Here is a 12,049-nt window from a genome sequence, read left to right as displayed (position 1 = left end):
AACCCCAGATTTTCCTCGCAACCTTGAACCATTCATGCAACCTCCGCTTCAGCGAGAGTACCCGTAGCCGCTGCTCGCGCTGTTCGCACGCCACTTGTCCTCGCCCTTCCATGATCGACGGTCCGACAAGGTACTCTAACCGCGGAACTTGGGACAGGCGCAAAATAAATCGGTGGCGATACAAGTAAGTTCCGACAGACATGAATAGCCTTTCTGCTGTACATACACCCTCGTTGTAATCTGCAGCGCATTAATGGTACCAGCAGATCCGAGCGAGATAGCGGACTTGCGCTCAATAAGAAAAAGGGCGAGCTCAAGCGCTTGCATATTCCACGGAGCCTGTGACACCTTGAACTGGTCGCTTCACCTCCTCCGTTTCGTCGAACTGGTCCGTGTCAGTGTCGCTGCTCTCTCGCTCGATGAGAGGTGCTGCCGGGCACGAAATCCTTCGTTAGGACTTGACTGTAATGCTCAGCGACCCACCTTGGTGACGGACACTGCTCCGGTCTTCTATCGCGGCAGCACTGTGCATTTTGTATGCAACAGAAACGAATCACTCACAATGCCGCAACCTGCCCATGTAAGGCGGAAGTCCAGGGTTGAGAAGGCACGCATGAGTCGGAAAATCACAGGCTGTCGTGCGGCGCCCTGTCGAGTCGTGGCACGCAAATGGGCCGCCGCGAGTACCAAGACAAGACTGAGCAGGACGCGACACGCGACGCCTGGCTACCGGCTACCGGCGCGCGCATGCGACGAGTGCTTTGAATGTGAATAAGTACTGTTATTCCACTTATCGATCTCGAGGTCCACTCTGTAGCACAGCATGGCGCCTTCGACCCAGTGAGTGCTATATGGTGCATGCGTGACTTGCGGAGCATCAGGCTGACGCTCAGATGCCATCTGCACCCTCAATTCGTACATTGCCGCATTCGCATCTCATCCTCATCACCGCAACTCCTCACGACAACAGGACCAAGAAGCTGATCCTCGATGCCGGGATCTTTGCATTGTCCCAGGTCGCTTTCTACTATGCATTCAAGGTGCGCTCGGATTTGCTCTGTCAAGACTCGACTGCAACCCGCCGGCATGCTGACCCCGTGTTTCGTCATGCTGCGACAGGCCATCATGGGTCAGATGGATCCGCAGAAAGGCAAGCGTAAGGAGGCAAAATCAAAGTCGAAGGAAGCGTTGGGGAAGCTCGGGCTCGATCTCGCGAGTCTCGACTTGAGCGAACACGAGGAGCAGATTGCTTCCGAAGTGGTGGCAGCAGAGGACATCGGAGTTACGTTCAAAGGTACGAAACGAAGTGCTCGTGTCGATCCGGCGCCACGCTTCTTCCATACTGACAGGAGAACCCATTGAATGAGCAGATGTCGGCGGATTGGATCCGATCATTTCTCAGTTGAGGGAAGCGGTCATCTTCCCCCTCGTCTACCCGCAGTTGTTCGAATCTTCGGCTGGACTCTTTGGCGCGCCGAAAGGCGTTTTGCTATATGGCCCACCAGGGTGCGGAAAGACCATGCTGGCAAAGGTAACAACGTCTCACTCCAGAACCTCCATTGCAGTCGGAGCTAAAGCTAGCTTCGATTTTAAACTGCTTGCCAGGCACTAGCAAAGGAGTCCGGCGCAACTTTCATCAACATGAAGGTCTCGACGCTGACCGATAAATGGTGCGTAGCGATCGCTGAAAATTCGACTCAAGTTCATTGCGATCGAGCTAAAGACTAACGACCCACCTGCCATAGGTTCGGAGAATCCAACAAGCTCGTCGCTGCCCTGTTTTCGCTCGCACGGAAATTGCAGCCATCAATCATCTTCATCGACGAGATCGATTCGTTCCTGCGAGAGCGTAGTCGAAACGACCACGAAGTAACTGGCATGATGTATGTCTGCGCCTGGCTAGTCCCGAGGCACATTTTGCGTGTTCTTACCTTCATTCGCGTGTGCTTCCACAGGAAGGCAGAATTTATGACACTTTGGGATGGCTTAACAACGGGGAACGATACGCGAATCCTGGTGCTCGGAGCTACAAATCGGCCAAATGACATCGATTCTGCCATCCTGAGAAGGATGCCCAAGCGATTCTCGATCAAGCTGCCTGACGCAAGTCAACGGAGGAACATTTTGTCCCTCGTACGCGCGACCCCTCCTCCCGTGATTCAGTCTGTTTCTAACGCTAGAATGAGCGTTCACAGATGCTCAAAGACCTGAACCTGGATCCCGGTTTCAATCTCGAAGACCTCGTGCGCCGAACGGACGGGCTCTCTGGAAGCGACCTCAAGGAGGCCTGTCGCAATGCAGCCATGGTGAGTCTAGCCTCGAGTCATATGTGATCACTCCCTTTCGTGAGGCCCACCGCTTGGACTTTACCTGCAGGTACCAGTGCGCGAGTTCATGCGGACGCGGATCGGTCTCGATGGTGGGATCGACTTTGCGCAAGTGAAAGATAACGTATGTTCTTGCAGATGCTCGCGCTTCCTGACTCCCGTCGCACTTCCCTCGTAAGCTGACTCGATGGCGGATGCCTTGGACTGCAGAAATTGGACATTCGAGCCTTGCGGGTCGATGATTTCTTCGTCAGCGACTACGCAACACCGGGCACTGTCGAGTCGGAGGGACTTGATTGAGCGCGAAATGCAGCTCATGGATCTCGTTGTAGAGAGACACGTGTCTCCATGTCTTGTAAAGACTTGTTTGGAGCGAGCGCATCAGCTTGGAGAGCTGCGGAGGAAGTCCGATTGCATAGTATGAAAGATTTATCCCAATATAGACAGAGGCAGAGAAAGACGAAGGGGGGAAATAAAACAAAAGGACTCGAAGACAGTGGTAGCAGGCGGATCAAGCTGGTCGATGTGAACGAGGCTCGTAGCTTGATACAGTCGAGTCTGCTTCTCGATCCTGCAGCTTTTCAAACACTTTTCTAGCCTTCTTCCTCTCGCGCGTGCAGTCGATGCCGTCGAGCTTGACAAGAGTCGGAACGGCATGCATGAGGGCGGTGCGATAAGCGTTGCGCTTGAAGAGCCATTCTTCCGGGAGAGCTTTGCGGAACTTGCTGTCGAGAGCGCAGAACTCTGGAGCTGGTACAGAACAGCTGGCGTGACTGGTAGACGGCTCGAGGGGAACAGAATCGGGATGTAGAATTCGATGCTCGTGGTGTGAAGGCATCAGCGTGTCGTTCACATGCCCCATGGGCGGATAGAATGCCAGCGTAATTGGATTGGATCTAATGAAACATGAGCGGTCAGACGGAAAGGTAGAAGAGCGGTGAATGGGTGGTGAATGCCCAGCGAAGCGTCAACAAGACATACCTCAGGTCCAGCGATTCCAGCTCGGGCAATGATGCAAGCACGCGAACAACAGGTCTGACTTTGCTCAGTCGCGCTCCAACTACGCTCAATTTTCCGAGCCTCGACAAACCCGTGAGGGGTTCGAGACTGTCGAGAAAGTTGAAATTTAGATTGAGACTTCGAACATTCGGCACAAGCGCAGCAAGGTTTTGTGGCAGCGAAGTGAGGTGACACATGGCGAGCTCGAGGTATGTGAGGTTGAAGAATTTCTCGGAAGGGAATGCGAGAGGGAGCGGGTTGCCAGAGAGGTACAGTCGTTTGACCTCTCGTAGATGTGGCATCGTGAGAGTGCTGTAGAAGCTGTCGCATCAGGCCTGGCAAACGATTGGCATGACGAGAGGTGCGCTCTTACAGGGTTTCGCCAGACTGATCCCGCATGCTGAAATTCTCGAGCTTGCGGAGCTGTTCCGTTCCTTCAACGACACCGAGCTGTGCCGAATCGATGTACAGAGTCCGCAATCTGGGTGCGAATGAAACGTCGAGATGCGAAATCGGGTTGTTGCATAGCCTCAAGATCCGAAGTCGAGAATGCGACCGCGTAGGTTCGAACGATGTCAACGAGTTGTGATCTATCAAAGCAAGTCCGAGAGGGGCATCAGAGGTGATATATGATTTGAGAAAGCAGAAACATTTACCCAAGTTGAGGGACGAGAGCGATTCGAGCATCTCGAGACCTCGCAATGTCGAGATGTCATTCCGCGCGAGTACGAGGACTTCGAGCCTTGACCTGTGACAGATGTCGTGAATCCTGAGTGACGGATCAAATGAGCAGGGACGACCGCGCGCTTACCATGAGGTTCGACTGAGGTCGAGTACCCCTTGAAGCCGATTCCCCTTCATGCTGAGTCGGACCAGGCCGTCGAGACCTCGCAGTCCATCGATACTCGAGATGTGGTTATCGTCCAGCTTGAGGTCACGTAGGTGACGGAGCACCGAAAGATGTTGCAGCGAGTCTAGGACGTTGCCGCTGAGATCGAGGCGTTCCAAATTACGGAGATGGTGGAACGAGACCATACTCGAGAGGCGATTCGAAGCAACGAGGAGGGTTCGTAAGCTTGTGGGAATTCCCGTCAGGTACGCAATATCATTGTTGTTGCTGTCACCGCCCGAAATCGCGGTCAGCACACTGTGCAGTGAGAGAAATCGAACCGGATCACGTACAGGTTGACCTCGTCCAATTTCGGCAGAAATTCCTTGAGCCGCACAACGCTCTCTGCCTTTTTGCCGCTCAGGTCGATGCTTCTCAGGCCCTCCCAATTTGGTTCGAACGGCTCGACGTCCGTAATGAACTGCAACAGACGATCGTGCGAGACTCCAAAGGAGCATTCGGTCAGGAAAGTTGCATTCCTCGAGCCCTGCGAGCGAGTAAAGGTGCGAGAGCGGGAAACATCTCCAGGAGGTCGCGGATCGGCTGGAGAGACGGAATCAAACGAAGAATGAACGAGGGAAGTCTCTGTGACGTCCTCCGCCGAACTGGATCGCCGACAGTCTCTAGCCACTTGTGAAGCGTCACTAGTGAGTGTATCTGTCGAAGTGAAGACAGTCAGATCCCGTTTGCAACTCGGAGTCATAGGGAAAAGCGGCCTTACTCGGTTGTTTCCCATGTCTCGACACCGGACTGTCCCCCTTTGTCACGTCTCCGTCCATCTCGAGATCACCGAACTCTCCCCCTCGCGTGCCCAAGTCGACATCGTCCGGTTTCTGAGCAGCGCGCACGTCATACCTCAATCTGCTTCTCTGCCAGTGCCCAATTCGGACGGTGTTCTCGATCTTGCCTTGAGTCTTGCCATCAGAGAAGCTCACAGAGCGCGGCAATCGCGATTCCGTTTCGCTCCCGAGCTTGCGAGTAGGCGTCATGGAAGAATGGAGTCCGGTCGGGTCTGTTTTCGATCGGGAAGGCTTCAGGGCTGAGCGCGGGAGTGGCGTGGCCGTCGATGCAGGAGCCGATCGCTCATGCTGCATGCTAGCGGGAGAGCTTTGTACGGGAACCGTCGGCAAAGCGTTCCCCACGGGACTGGCTGAACCGCGGTCGATCCTGTCCGCTTCCCTAACTGGCTCTCCTCCCCAGCTCGCCGAGTCTTCCACCTCGTCCTCTTCCTCTCCTTCTATCCGTAACAGGGGAGAGCAGTTGTTGTCGCGCGTCTCGGATGGCGGCGCCTCAAAGTAGGTCACTCCCTCTGGACTCTTGTCTGGAAGGTCGCTCTTCGCTGGCGGATGGAGTAGGGGTGGAGTGCCTTTCGAGATGCCAAGACCCGATAAGTCGAAATGGTGTTGCTTCAAAGAGCCGCTTCCGTCTCCAGGATGTGGTAGATTGTCGAGATCCACCCTGTTAAGGGTAGAAGGCGGCGAGACTAGCGCACTTGGCGCCGCTGTTGTCGTCGAGGGCGGAATGATCCGCTCTGAATTTAGCGCTGGAGCTGAAGCATTCGATGCCGCTGGACGCGGGCGATCGCGCGTTGGCAATGTTAAATCGCTGAAGTCCTTGAAGGGATCCCTTTCTTCATCCTCACGACCCTCGACGTCCTCAGCCGTCTGTTCCGCTAATTCCGAAATTTGCATTACCCCCATGGCATGTTTCCTAGGGGTCCGAATCCATCTTTGTAGCTGATTGTCGAAGACCAATCCTTTCGACCGAGCCTCAGATCTGACCGAGGCCAGGAGACGCTGAGCGTCAACAGACGCGGGGTGGATAGTCGTCAGCGAAGCGCGCCGTTTGTGACCCAGAGTCGAGTCCGACTTGGCGAGGGCTGAGTGAGCACGAGTCTGGGAGGATATAGCACGTGGAAAGCCTGCATATTGCTGTGCTGGTGATGCGACAGAGCTGAACAGGCGGGGAGATGCGTGCGAGGGAGCTGGCGATCCGAGCACGGATCTTATGGAGGCCGAGGCTGCCGCAGCCAAGTGCGGGAGCGGCGGTGGAGATACCTTTGCAATCGTCGAGGAGGTAGTGCGAGGCTCAGGAGAGACGCGCAGGATTTGCGGCGGCGATCGCGAAAGTCGGTTTGTCGAGCTCTGTTTCTGCGCAAAATTTCAGTATTCGCGAAGTCCCGTCCTCTTAGAGTTATGTCGCCGGTGCTTACAGTCTGACCGTTTCGTCTCTTCGTCTCTCTACCTTCTGCCCTCTTCCTGATCCTCTCCATAAGCTCCATCGCTTCTCCACGTCTATCTCTCGCTCTCTCCCTCCTGTCCCCAGGTGTCTCTGCTTCATTCGCGGCCTGATGTCTATCCTCGGACGACTTTCGCGTGGACATGCTGATCTCTTCGGTCTTCCTCCTCGTAGTGGACAGGCTAGAGGACCTCTCACTGCGTGGGCATCGCTCGCTCCTTGCTTTCGGGGTCCGGTCTGTTGTCCATCGTATTGGGGAAGCCTCCTCGTCTCCCTCATCTCGACCTTCAGGTACGAGAGTGTTGTCCCTTGAGTCAGCTCCTGCCAGCGAAGGAGGACTCAACTTGATCCGCTTGCAACTCCGCCTGCGTCCTTCGTCACCCAAGAAACCTTCCTCGCTGCTGTCGTCTCCGAACGGGTCAAGCGCCGCCGATGACGCACTGTCCGTCGCATCGACCAAATCGACAATCTCGTTCAAGTGATGCCTAGTATAGGTGTCGTAGGTCGATTGGAACAGCTTCAAGGGAGAAGCGGGGATTGCTCGTGCATGTGCTGAGGCTGCGAGCGCAGTCGGGTCTGGGTGCAGCCGATCGAGCGCAGGTTCGAGCTCTGGAGGCGCAGGGAGCGAAATGGAGGGTGGCGAGAGAGGAAGTTGCGCGAAAGACGAGTGTACGGAGGAGGGAGCATTGGAAGAGGATTGCAAGGGACCTCTGTATCGTCCCTGCGTTTGATGGCGACGGGAGCTGCTGAGCATCTCTGCAGTCTCCTCTTCCCCCTCGGAACTGCTGAATCCGCCGTCGCGCTGGCTCAGGTATAAGTTCTGTTGCTCTCCACTCTCGGAATCTGCATCCTCCTCCTCCTCTGCAGAATCATCATTGGCCGAAGAAGCGGACGAAGACACGAAGCCGTTTTCCTTCAACTGTCTGAGCGTCATGGTCGAAGGCGGCACGAACCCGTCTGCTCTTTCATCGGTCGTCGTGTCTTCCTCTTCAGACAGAGGATCTTTGTCAATCACATCTCCATCCGAGTCAGCTATCGACGTGTCGTTGCTGTTGTAAGGATGATCATAAGAGTCGAAACGAGATCGAGACCGAGCGGATTCGAATTCTTGAGTCGTGGAGACATCTCCAGTGCCTGCACCAGTCTGCACGGGAGGGACATTCTCGGGAAGAGATTGAATCAAATCTTGGATGGAAAATGGCGCCTGGCCGGGCAACGGCGGGGAGGGTGGTGTGGGCGGCCGGATCGTGGCAAGCGAAGACGATGACGTTGTTGAGGGTGGAGATCTCGGTGGCGCGAGGGCGGAGATACTCGTCGAGGTCGAACGCTTCAGGAACTGCTTTTCGGCTTTCCGCTCGAGGACTCCCGTGATGGGAGGTAGTCCAGTCGGACGCATGATTCCTGGTGTTTTCGCCATGGGCAAGGGTGTCCGGGTTGGAACGAGTGGGGGAATCGCTAGTGGGGTCTGATCTGCTGAACAATCCGAGAGGAAGGACGGAGTCGATTGAGAGGGGGTTGCGAAGGGAACCGCTAGTGGCGTCTGGTCTGTTGCCCGTGAAGAAGGTGGAGAGAAGGAGAACGAATCGAGCGATGGTGCCGGCATGGTCGAACGTGGGAGCGGGACTGGGAGAAACGCAACGTCAGGAATAAGCGAGTTGTGTGGATCAAGATATAACATCGAACCTGGCGCGGGGGGGCTGATCGGTTCGAACAAGCTCAGTAACCCTTTTCCTCTGGGATCCATGGCGGACAGGGGTTTGTTCCCTCCTGCCTGCCCTAAGTTTTCCTCGTCGCGGTCTGTATTTCCGGATGGGTCAGAGGCGAACAGTCCTGCGGTGCGGGCTGGCCCGTTGAACGCTTTGATCGCGGCTGCCAGCTGATCTTCTGCATCATCCTGGGGCTTGTTACGAGTCGAATTGACAACAAACGTGCCGACAGACGCAACAGACGATGTGTTTGGCGACAGCATAGCAAGTGGACCAGCCGTCGATGTCGCGAACGTGTGATCGAATTGGATGAGCTGGATCGACGTGCCGTCGTTTTGTACAGGTGATTGATTGGCGTCTCGATCGAGAGCGGACGACTCGGAGAGAGTTGATGTCGATATTGTTGAGTGATCTGCCGTCGTAGCACCGCTCTGATCGGCGCTGAACGCGTAACGCAGGTTTGAGGGTACCCTCGGGGTCGTTAGAGGTACCGGAGGGATACTCTGGCGTCTCTCGAGCGTTATCGGCTTGCTCGGCTGCTGTTGTTGTTGTTTGCGCGGATGAGTCGGAGTGTCGACCGTCGAATGCGCGCCCGTCCGCGTTTCTGTGCTCCCTTGCGATGTGTCTGCATCGTCATCAGACTCGTATTCCTCATCCTGGGTCCGGTGGTCGTCAAGCGTGAGGAAGTCGAGGGACGGGAGAGGCGGAGTTGCGGGCGACAGCGACGACGACGAGTCCGGCGAGAGAAAGGTGGTCGCAGGCGACAGCAGGAGCGCTTGCATGTCCTGCCGCGCCTAGGGGCTGGTTCGCACGAGACAGGAGTTGGGTGAACGCGGTGGTGGTACAAAAGCAAACTCCCCGCGCTCGTCCTTGCGCCCGCAGTCGCGCGACGCGTTTTGGCTCACGTGTCTTGAGACCTGGAAGACCCATGAACCGGTGCTCATGATCTTGCTCGTCCTCGCGTTGGGACTCGCCTCGGTATGCGTGATCTCGTTGCGCTGGCAGCGACTCCGTCATCGGTCTCATCTGTTAGCACGACTCGATCTTTCTCCTACGACCCAACACGGGAAGAAACGGCGAGTCGTCGGCTTCTTTCATCCCTACTGGTTCGTACCGTCACTCTTGGGTTTGGTGTCTGATTACACGTCTTCGCTAACGGAGAGGTATGCAGCAATGCTGGAGGCGGAGGGGAACGAGTCCTCTGGACAGCTCTGGCGCACATGCAGCGCACGACCGACGACGTATTCGTCGTATACACGGGAGATCAAGGAGTTACCAAGGAGAGCATGATCGCCAAAGTTCAAGTTTGTCGTCGTCGCTCGCGCTCAGCTTGTCGGATGACTCGAGCTCACTCGCTTCCACTCCAGAGTCGCTTTGGCATCACTCTCGACCCGGAGACTGTCCATTTCGTAATGCTCAAATCGCGCTTTCTTGTCGAGGATACGACCTGGAAGCGCTTCACCCTTCTCGGTCAGAGCTTTGGCAGTGTTCTGTTGGCTATCGAGGCGCTCTGGTTCAACAGAGAAGCGGTCGCGCCTGAGGTATGGATCGGTGAGCTATGCTACAGCTTTGACCATGCTGCGATTGTCATCGCTGACCCGTCGCTATTCGCCCAGACTCGATGGGATATGCCTTTACGTACCCGCTCGTCAAGTACGTTTGCCGCATCCCCGTGGCATCGTACACTCACTATCCGACAATATCGTAAGGAGGTATTCTCGCTTGCTCAATGTCGTCCGAACTCTACTCTGACCGCGTTCTATTTTTTGCGACAGCACCGACATGCTCGACCGGGTTCGAACTCGTCAAGCGGGTCACACGAATGACGCGGTCGTCTCAAAGTCGCGCCTGCTCACAACTCTCAAGCTCGTATACTATCGCCTGTTTGCAGCGGCGTACCGTTGGGCACTCGGATGCGCAGGGCTGATCTGGGTCAACTCGACTTGGACTCAACGGCACATTGACTCGATCTTGGGCAAACAGCCGATCCAGGCTCGCCTCTTGTATCCTCCTTGCGACACGTCTTCGCTTGCGACCCTTCCCCTTACCCCTCGCAGCAAGTATGAGATCCTGTCGCTCGCTCAATTTCGCCCCGAGAAGGAACACGCTCTCCAGCTCGAAGCGATCGCGCGGTTGTTCACGAGACGGCCAGACTTGCGTCAGGCCGGAGTCAGGTTGATCCTTGCTGGCAGTGTCCGCAACGAAGGAGATTCGGATCGAGTCGAGTCGCTGCGCAAGCTCGCTACAGAGTTGGGCATCGAAGACGAGGTGGAGTTCAGGATCAACCGCGATTGGAACGAGCTGAGAGACGTGCTCGGCACGAGCAGCATTGGCCTCCACACAATGTTTGACGAACATTTCGGGATCACTCTCGTAGAGTTTCAGGTACGGACCCGGTCTGCTCTGTCCCTGGTAGAATTCAAGCTCAACCTGCGCTCTCGACAGGCTGCGGGACTGATTCCGCTCGCACATGCCTCGGCGGGTCCGCTACTCGATATCGTGACCCCCTATTCGTCTCCGACTGTCAAGGAAGGTTGTACGGGGTATCTCGCAACGTCCGCACATCGCAACGATTTGCCAGAAGCCTTCGCGAAACAGCTCGAGGCGATTTTCGCGCTCAGTGACGAGGAACAGTTCGAGGTTCGGGTTCGGGCGCGCGAGAATGCCAGGGACAGGTTCGGTGCAGCTGTGTTCGAGGCGGGTTGGCAGGATGGCTGGGACGAGTTGATGACTCGTCGCTTGAACTGACCACTCGCTTAGAACCCTAGTCTGGATAGAGAAGACCAGCAAAGTCGTGTAATCCGACCTTTCTTCCACCAGCATTGCCCTTGGAAGCGCACAGCCCATCTGGTGGGGTCTCGCTCGTGGTGAAAAGGCTCTTTAAGGAAGCACTCCTTGCCGGCCCAGCGAACTGCGAGATTCGGTAGCGGTCAAACCGCTACAAACTTCTCCTCCCAAAGTCAGTGCCTGGCTGCCGTCTGCTAGCTTGGCTTCTGTTCTCTGCAGAAGGAGAACGAGGAGATCGCCGAAAGTATCGCACGCATTCTTCTTGCTCAGTCCCGCTATCTTGCGCTCATGGTCCCAACCGAGAAAAGGCGCAGAGACTCGCTTGGCTAGATAACACCTGCGAAGCTTGTCGAACTTGGCGACGTGGAAGGATCGGAAGGTTGTACTGTGCGCATCACGCCGGCATCGGATTGACATCGTGGAGAGAGTGCTGCATAGTCAAAGCTCATTCGAGTTTGGAAGGCTCTTTCTGATGTGAGCTTATGGGATGTCCCGAATCATTCAGGTCTTGAACCGTACGTACGTAGACTGATGTGGAAGGATGGCACATTAGGCTCTTCAGGACGAGATAATCGCTCGACACTAATTTGGTCCGTCACTACGCAAGCGATACTCTATGTGCAGCTACGCACTTCTCACTGGTCGCCTCTACATCCAATGTCCTATCAAAATACCTCCGAACCCGGCAGCAGAGATGCAGGCGACTAAAAGTTTGGTGAGAAGTACAGGTCCCGCTCGAACCGAAAACCGCTGACATACTCAGCTTCACGACTGGCGCAAATCCCTACCTTGATTTGTACGTGGAAGAGGGAAAAGTAAGGATACCTCGCGGGATTCGACTGCCTTGCGCTGAGTCAGATTTGAGACGTAGTGCATCCAAGCCGTGCGCTCTCTGTCGATCTGAGCCGACTAGCTGAAGCAAGAACGCTTTACCAGCGTTTGGCCGCAGGTTTTCCGATGTTCCCGGGCAAGCTAGAGCAGGAAAGATTTGCATTTTGAGCATTTTTGGCAGTACAAGTCGCTTGAAGCGGACAACGCGGGGCATTTTTGTTTTTGCCACTATTGTCACTTCTCCTGCATAGCGTTCGGCCCCGAACAGTACA

At 55.6% G+C, this 12,049-nt stretch overlaps 3 protein-coding genes across 3 annotated transcripts; 2 read left to right on the top strand and 1 right to left on the bottom strand.

The window, feature by feature from the left end:
* Positions 1 to 823: 823 nt before the first annotated feature.
* On the top strand, positions 824 to 2,627 carry MSP1 (protein-degrading AAA family ATPase MSP1; the record flags this gene model as incomplete). The annotated part of the gene is made up of 10 exons (XM_076680301.1): positions 824 to 840; positions 971 to 1,040; positions 1,120 to 1,294; positions 1,371 to 1,531; positions 1,606 to 1,670; positions 1,746 to 1,883; positions 1,956 to 2,133; positions 2,196 to 2,306; positions 2,377 to 2,451; positions 2,538 to 2,627. 10 exons carry the CDS (start codon positions 824 to 826, stop codon positions 2,625 to 2,627), a joined length of 1,080 nt encoding a protein of 359 aa, XP_076532592.1.
* A 211-nt stretch (positions 2,628 to 2,838) lies between these two features.
* Positions 2,839 to 8,941, bottom strand: JCM15063_002361 (uncharacterized protein; the record flags this gene model as incomplete). Its single annotated transcript, XM_076680300.1, has 8 exons — positions 2,839 to 3,223; positions 3,309 to 3,638; positions 3,700 to 3,916; positions 3,983 to 4,074; positions 4,138 to 4,443; positions 4,509 to 4,872; positions 4,937 to 6,359; positions 6,428 to 8,941. The coding sequence occupies 8 exons, from the start codon at positions 8,939 to 8,941 to the stop codon at positions 2,839 to 2,841; spliced, it is 5,631 nt and encodes a 1,876-aa protein (XP_076532591.1).
* Positions 8,942 to 9,101: 160 nt separating this feature from the next.
* Positions 9,102 to 10,907, top strand: ALG11 (alpha-1,2-mannosyltransferase ALG11; the record flags this gene model as incomplete). Its single annotated transcript, XM_076680299.1, has 6 exons — positions 9,102 to 9,265; positions 9,331 to 9,463; positions 9,527 to 9,710; positions 9,776 to 9,863; positions 9,935 to 10,544; positions 10,605 to 10,907. 6 exons carry the CDS (start codon positions 9,102 to 9,104, stop codon positions 10,905 to 10,907), a joined length of 1,482 nt encoding a protein of 493 aa, XP_076532590.1.
* Positions 10,908 to 12,049: the final 1,142 nt, after the last annotated feature.

The sequence above is a fragment of the Sporobolomyces koalae genome, assembly GCF_050403365.1.
Source record: "Sporobolomyces koalae JCM15063 DNA, S_koalae_JCM15063T_v1_ctg35, whole genome shotgun sequence".
NCBI lineage: Eukaryota > Fungi > Basidiomycota > Microbotryomycetes > Sporidiobolales > Sporidiobolaceae > Sporobolomyces > Sporobolomyces koalae.
This window is presented reverse-complemented; position numbering and strand designations above follow the sequence as displayed.